Source organism: Colobus angolensis, unplaced genomic scaffold, assembly GCF_000951035.1.
Source record: "Colobus angolensis palliatus isolate OR3802 unplaced genomic scaffold, Cang.pa_1.0 Scaffold220, whole genome shotgun sequence".
Lineage (NCBI taxonomy): Eukaryota > Metazoa > Chordata > Mammalia > Primates > Cercopithecidae > Colobus > Colobus angolensis.
This window is the reverse complement of record NW_012115378.1, coordinates 4,254,446-4,262,244: the sequence shown is the minus strand read 5'-3', so window position 1 is coordinate 4,262,244 and position 7,799 is coordinate 4,254,446. Positions and strand designations below refer to the sequence as shown.

Genomic DNA, 7,799 nt, shown 5'->3' with positions numbered 1-7,799 from the left:
TTCCAGGGCTGATGGTCTAAGACCTGTGGAAATAATCAGCTATGTCCTGTGTATTTCACACCCTTTGTTTAAAAGAACCCCTTTCACAAAAGATAGGTAGGGCAGAAGAGGAGAGAAAGAGAATGGGACGGAGTTCATATGACTGAGATAGGCTAAATGGGAAGAGGAAAGGGCTTACTTGAAATTAATTGGAAAAGGCAAAGGAAAGGAAACTGAGCTGAACTGGAAAACACACTGGAATGAGTTACTTGGGTTCCTGTATGCTGCTTTCAATATTTTGGGCATGAATCCAGTGAGGCTGTTTGTGACCAGCACTCTGTTCTCTTCTATTGGTAGTATTCAGGCTCCATGTTTCCAAGGACCTGGAATCTTAGGAAACATTTTAACAGCCTGAAAACATGACTTTCACCATAAAATATTAGAAACTTTTTAAATAAAGGAAATTATATACATTTGTTAACTTGTTTTCTTTAGGGTTCACATTTCTTTTTTGGTGTGTATGCCTTTGTGACATGTTTGAAGGATGGCCCCTTTTTGTTGCAGAAATTTCCGATTTAAATGTCCAAAAAAATGATGTTCTCCCTTTGGGCACCTGACCTGTATGATGGACTGTTACTTTGATGTAAAAGCCCCTTCCCCTGTAATAAAATAAGCAGAGGATGCATGATTCACATACATTTTCATTTTGTATGCTGCCATGCAATAATCTCGGAATCTTATGTTTATATTTTAGGCACTAGAAAAACACCCCAACTCACCAATGACAGCAAAGCAGATATTGGAAGTCATTCAGAAAGAAGGGTTAAAAGAAACAAGGTCAGTATCCATATTTAAAACATTTTCTGTTTTCATTAAATAATAGTTGCCACTTGTTGCTAAGCAATAGGTGTGTCTAGATTTTGATATTATAGTTGATTGTGAATTGGGTAACTACCCACAAATTCTTTTCTAATTGAGAAGTAGTTGGATGGTTTAAGATTTCCTTGGACTTGCCTGTTACCTTAATACATTAGATGGATTGATACAGGACGTACTTTCTTAACAAAGAACAGCACTGTGTGACTTAGCCCCTCCTTGAAGTTATTCCCGTTTCTTTTTCTTGTAAGAGGAGATCGTGTTTCTGAAACCAGGTGGTGAAAGAGAAACACTTTTACAGGTTTAATAGGTAGATCCTAGTATATAAAGATGAGCTCACTTTGATAAAATTCAGTGCCAGTAAATGGGGTTGAAAATCTAGTCCTCTTATATTTAAGAAACTCTACTTGGTGCATCCTGTAATAGCTGTTGAGCCTAATATTTACTCTTTTAAAATGTACAGTTTAGTGGATTATGTTATATTCACAAAGTTCTGCATCATCAACGTTATCAAACTTTAGAACATTTTCATCACCCTAAAATGAAACCCTACACCCATTAGCAGTCACTCCATATACCAACTGCTCTTGCCTCTGGCAGCTGCTAGTCCACTTTCTGTCTCTATGGACTTGCTATTCTAGACATTTAATATAAGTGGAATATAGATATGTAGCCTTTTGTGAAAGGCTTATTTGACTTAGCATATAATATTTTCAGGGTTTCCTCATGTTGTAGTATATAACAGGAATTCCTTTTGGTTGCCAGGTAATATTTCAGTGATGATTCTTTATTCTTAGGTATTAATTTTATGGTTTTAGATAGCAAGTTAGGGCCATATAGATGATATTACTCAAGGAGAAGAAGGTTTACTATAGGATAAAACAACTATGATGTTGTCATATGTGTATGTAATCAGCCTTGTTACATAGAATAGATTTGTGTACATGAGTTGTCCATCTGTAAGCCATTGAGCATACAGTAGTCACAACTTGATGAAATTAAACCTACCAGACTACCTTTTGAATGTTTTCATTTGATGTGGATATAGAAACTGCTAAGATAAATAAATATCCTTCTGAGGCTGACTTTTTGTGAAAAGTAGGTTTCAGCTATAACTCCTATAACTTTAACGTGTGGGTAACATCAGCCTCTAGCTGTTTAAAATGTATCTTTTGCAAGGTAGGTCCATAGACATCACAATTTACTGGGGTACAGGAAACCTATACTCAAATTTTCATTTTTTATTTTGGAGACTTTTTTTCTGCCTACTCTGTAGAAATAGCCTAAGATAATATAACCACATTGTGTTTGCACTAATTGTTTTCCCCCACAAAGTGGAGGCAGCAGTGGGCAGGTTAGTTGCTAACAGTACCTAACAACTCTGTTAAAGGAGATCCTATTTTAACCCAGATGTCAGTTTAAGGAGTTAGGAAACAAAATCAGGAAAACAGGAGATTGATTTTCTTCTTGCCACCTGTCAGTAACCCTGGAAATATTTATGACAATTAGAAAGCACTGAAAATATTTGTGCCATAGTCAAAAGAAAAGAAGGGCTAAAAATCTAAGGATGTCAACTGTCTTATGTGGGTGTTGTTGCCAGAGGAATCTGCCAATGTGGACATAAAAAGCACCTCCTAAAAGCAGACATTTGAAATTCGTTCATTAAGATATTCTTCTCCACAGGAGTGACTCTGCTGTTATCATTTGTTATGAAGCTTGAGATATAAAAATCCCTGTACTGTGACTCACAACAACATTTTAATTACACTTGTTATCATTATAGCTTTATTTCAAAATTTTCAAAATGCTGGTCCTCCCAGAATGGTATATAAGAGGGCTTTCAGCATGCGTAGTTAACTAATACAAACAAATTTTAAAAACCAACTTCTTCAAAGAGTAATTAAAGAACACTGAAATGGGAAATGTAACTCCCTAGTCCTCTAAATTGAATCTGTCTCCCCACTTCACCCTCTGCGTCACTATTTGTCCTTCTGTAAGGAAGAAAAAAGTCCTTTGTTACAAATACTCATGAACCAGTATAGTATTAGTGAAGTACCTGCACACAATTACCCGTTTGAATAGGAAAAGGAAAAGCAAATAAAGAGAACACAGTTAAAGTTTTCTTCTGTAAAATCTGCTCTGCATCAAGTGGCCTCAGACTATGCATTTTGTGCTCCCATTTGTTTTTTCATTCTATTTCTTTAAATTTCCCCCTTCTTGTCAATGGTAATCCATTACTTATGACTCATGCATCTGTGCTCACTGTTCCCTTGTTTTCTAGTTGTAATTTTCTTGTTAGAGTCACCTCTAAAATAAACATACCTAGCTTTTGAGTGAGTTTAGGACTGTCTTGTATGTATGGATGTTGTTTCAAGGAGCAGTTATTGACACTTATTTTGCCTCCTTAATGTACTGTTTTGCTGCTTTCCAAGTTCTTAAATGTTTTCCAAATATTTAAGGTAGTTGAGTAAATGGAATGTAACTGTATGTATTTTTCTTAAGTAAAGTTTAGAAATTCCACCTTCATGAGGTCAAACATAGCTGATTGATTTCTAGGTATTTACTAATGATGTGTTTCAAGAAATGCACATTAGTAATATGCGTGATTAAATACAGGGAAGTGCTTGTAAAGTTACTAATATGGCCATAACTCTCTGCTGGTCTCTTCTATGGATGAGAGGTAACGTTTTAATGGTCCTCCTCCAAACAGTCCTCTACTGTACCTAGCATTTCTAGACAATAGAAGATAAGGTCTTCAGCCACCATCATCATTCCAACCTGTACTCAAAGCAAGGCCATTTGTGTCAAGTACTGTGGGGGTCCTTCATTCTGTATGTGTCAGGCAGGTCTCCGATAGCGCTTACCTCGCTGTACTGTAATTTTGTCTTTGTATGTCTTCCCTGCCTGTGTGTGAGCTCCTTAAGGGCAGGGTACCTAACGCTTCTGGCTCTCGGCAGATACTCAATAAATAGTTGTTTAGTCAATAATCTTCATTCTCAAGATGTTAATTTGCTGGTGCTTAGTAACAACTTTGGCTTGCATTCAGAGTTAGAAGCTTCTTTTTAAGATGTTGTGTTTTTGATGATATGTAATAGTAGTTATTTTTAACATCAAAAGAAACTTAACAGGTTTGTGGAAATCCCATTAAATATATGTATGCTGATAGTTTCCAGCAGATAATCTGTGAACAACTGAAGTTACCGTGCTGTTGCTTGTTTTCAAACACTGTGAAAGCCACTAGTTTAAACTTGTAACTTATAATAGAAAAAATACATTAGTAATCTTGGCAAAACTAATGAGGGTATTTGAATGTGTTCAGTATATATGTTACTGTTATTTGAGGTGAAATTTGACATTGTATGCTGTATTTTCCTCTTTACAAGGGACACTTTAAATCATATAGTTTTCATGTAAACATGATAAAAATAGGACTTTTTACATCATGTTCTGTGTTTCATCTTCGTATTATTGATGACATGTGTACAGTAGGATTAAATTCTATTTGGAAAAGCCAGAATGAAATAAGTACCTTCCGTGTGGGTAAAAAAGAAATATGAAATATGAATATAATAAATTAGCAGAAGGACATGTGGTTTTGTTGAAAAAAATAATAGAATGATTTTTTAAGACCTGGTTTTCTTTCTTATGAAAATACTCTTGGTAATTTTTACTTCCCCTGTGTATAATAGGATAGAAGATTTTATTAATGTCATTTTATTCTGGTTCCTCTGTGTACTTGCTTCACTGATTCTGAGTGTTTTTAGGGCTTCTTCTCCTTTATGTTTATTAATTGTCAACAGTTGATCAATCAAAGTATTGGAAGGCTTTTCAGATGATTGGAATCATATAATCAAATAGCCATGCTGCTTCTATAGACGGGATTAAAATGTGAATACTCCTGTCTGCTGCTTTTGTGGATGGATATTTGATATCCCTCTTTGGACTTCTTAGATAAACATCCCCACTTCCTTGCTCAGGGAGTTAGGGTGCTGCCGTGGAGTATGTTCTTGTCTGCAGTAAGTGTAAATATTTGTTTAGAAAAGAGGAGTAAGTCTAGTTACAGTGTTGCTTTGGATGATTTTGGGGGTCATTCCAATTCTGGTTTTCTGCTTTTGATTTGCTTGTACAGAAGTTATCATTCCTTTACCAAGAGGACTGTGGGATTTTTGATGCCTGAGGATGTGTTTTTTGATGCCATGTCTTACGTAATTTTTCAAGTGATGCTTCCAAAGAAATGTGTGCTCTGTTATAGTAACATATCCAGGGGTTGCAAGGTCATGGAGTAAGGCTTACATGACTTATGCAGTGAGAGCAAAACAACCATTCATCAGTGAGGAATAATTTTTTTATGTGCTGGACATTATCATTATAAGATACCTGTTACTAATGTAGCAGGAACTGTGATTTAGTTTTATATTATTTGATAATAGGCAAATAGTTTATAATGAGCCTGAAGTGGTCATAAAATTAAAATATACATATACACACAAACCACACAAAGCAATTAAGAAAACCTCTGTTGGGTTGAGGGCAAGACAGTATTTATGAGGTACATTTTAACAATATTAGAGATGCCATACTTTAGATTTAAAAACTATGTTAAATTTCATCAACTGTTTACAGAGAAGCAGCCTATAATTATATATTTCAGGAGGGACATTTTAAAAAGTTTTACAAACAGTATCTGTCGTGTTTAGTGTTCCTCAGAATAATGGACATATTTTAGATTTTGTGATGTAGAACATGCATTGACATCCCAGATTTTGTCATTACTCTAGTATCAATGAGAATTTTTTATTCCACTGATAATTCCGGAATTTATTTTTACCTCGTTTTGTTTAAGACTTTTTATGTTTTCTGTTTTGCAATCTCTGTTATGATATGCTGAAATTAGAATCTCCACTTTGTACTGTGGTTTATTAAAGATGTTGCATTTCTTTAGGGGGATAACATGTCAGAAATTCTATTACCATGTATAGTGACAAACAATAAAATTTCTTGGCATTGCTCTTGGTGAGATTTATGTTGCTAATTAGTGCTTTAGGAGATGATTCTTTCTTGCCACTGCAATGTTTTGCCTAGAGATAAGAAATAAACGCAAGTAATTTCTACTGCAAAATCAATTCTTATCTGCAGACTCCATGTTGGCGCCCTTCCTTTAATACTGAAATGGTGGTCTAGTTTGTTTGTGTTGGGCATTTTAGAATTACAGTGTTAGCTCACAGTGTCATCCCTGCCATTTGTTAACATCTAATTCTCTCATTGTGTAAATGGTGTGCACAGTCAGCTACTTAGAGAGGGATGTATGAGACAATGGTGTTATTAAACAGAAACATAGGGCAATTTGCATATATTTGTGTGTGTACATGTGTATAAGCAAGCTTCGAGAATAATCTAGCTCTTAGTTGACATAAAATTTTACTTGTCATCATTACTCAGATTAGAAATCTCAATCAGTGCCATTCTTAACTCCCCGGACGTCATGGCCAGATGGTTCTGGGTAGTGTTAGTTTTACTTCCTAAGCACGTCTTTCTTTCTGTGTACCATACTTTTTGCAATTCTTCAGATACTTTTCATTTCTTACCTGGATTATTGCACTATCTTCTTATCTGGTCATCTTATCCCAAGTCTTCCTTTCCCCTTTACAAATCTGTTTTTTTTTTTTTTCCTCAAAACTGACTTCAGTTTATAGTAGCATTTCTTAATAAGGAACCCATAATGCAGGCATTCATTGAGGATATTGCAGGTTTGATTCCAGACCATCACAATAAGGAGAATATTGCAAAAAAGGGAGTCACACAAATTGTTTGGTTTCCCAACGCATATAAAAGTCGTGTTTATATACAGTAGTCTATTGGGTGTGCAGTAGCATTATGTCTGAAAAACACTGTGCATACCTTAATTAAAAAAATACTTTATGCTGGACATGGTGGCTCATGCCTGTAATCCCAGCACTTTGGGAGGCCAAGGAAGGAGGATTATTTGAGTCCAGGAGTTTGAGACCAGCCTGGACAACAACAGAAACAGTGAGGCCCTGTTTCTACAAAAAATAGAATATTAGCCAGACTTGGTGGTACATACCTATAGTTCCAGATATTAGTTAGGGAGGCTGAAGCTGGAGGATCACTTGAGCCGATGTGGTCAGGCTGTAGTGAGCTGAGATGGTGCCACTCCACTCTAACCTGGGTGACTGAATGAGACCCTATCTAAAAAACAGTGATAACAATCATCTGAACCTTCAACAAGTCATAATCACTTTGCTGGTAGAGAGAGTCTTGTCTTGATGTTGATGGCTGCTGACTGATCAGGATAGTGGTTGCTGAAGGATGGAATGGCTGTGGCAATTGCTTAAAGTAAGACAACAGTGAAGTATTCTGTATTGATGGACACTTCCTTTCTTGAAATATTTCTGTGGTATGCAATGCTATTTGACAATATTTTACCCATAGTAGAACTTATTTTAAAGCTGGAGTCAGCCCTCTCAAACCATGCTGTTGCTTTTTATCAACTAAGTTAATGTAATATTCTAAATCATTTATTTGTGTTTCAACAGTGTTCACAGTATCTTCACCAGAAGTAGATTTTATCTCAAGAAATTATCTTCATTACACATCTATAAGAAGCACCTCCTGACCTGTGAAAGTTTTATCATGAGATTGAAACAATTCAGTCACAACTTTGGGCTCCACTTCAAATTCTAGTTCTCTTGTCGTTTCTACCACATCTGCAGTTACTTCCTCCACTGAAGTGTTGAAGTGGATCAGAGTCCACTTCTTCCATACTCTTGTTAATGTTGCTATTGTGACCACCTCTGGTGAATCATGAATGTTCTCAATGGCATCTAGAAGGGTGAACTCTTTTCTGAAGATTTTTAATTCACTTTGCTCAGATTCATCAGAGGAATTGCCATCTATGGCTGTGATAGCCTTAGGATATATATATA

At 35.8% G+C, this 7,799-nt stretch overlaps 1 protein-coding gene across 1 annotated transcript in view; it reads left to right on the top strand.

Annotated features, from left to right (window-relative positions):
- Positions 1 to 739: 739 nt before the first annotated feature.
- The window catches only part of ASXL3 (additional sex combs like transcriptional regulator 3), a 140,916-nt gene continuing 133,856 nt past the window's right edge, over positions 740 to 7,799 (top strand). The window contains exon 1 of the mRNA XM_011943717.1: positions 740 to 816. Coding sequence (XP_011799107.1) covers positions 761 to 816 — 56 coding nt within the window. The 5' untranslated portion in view covers positions 740 to 760. The remainder of the gene's footprint in view (positions 817 to 7,799) is intronic.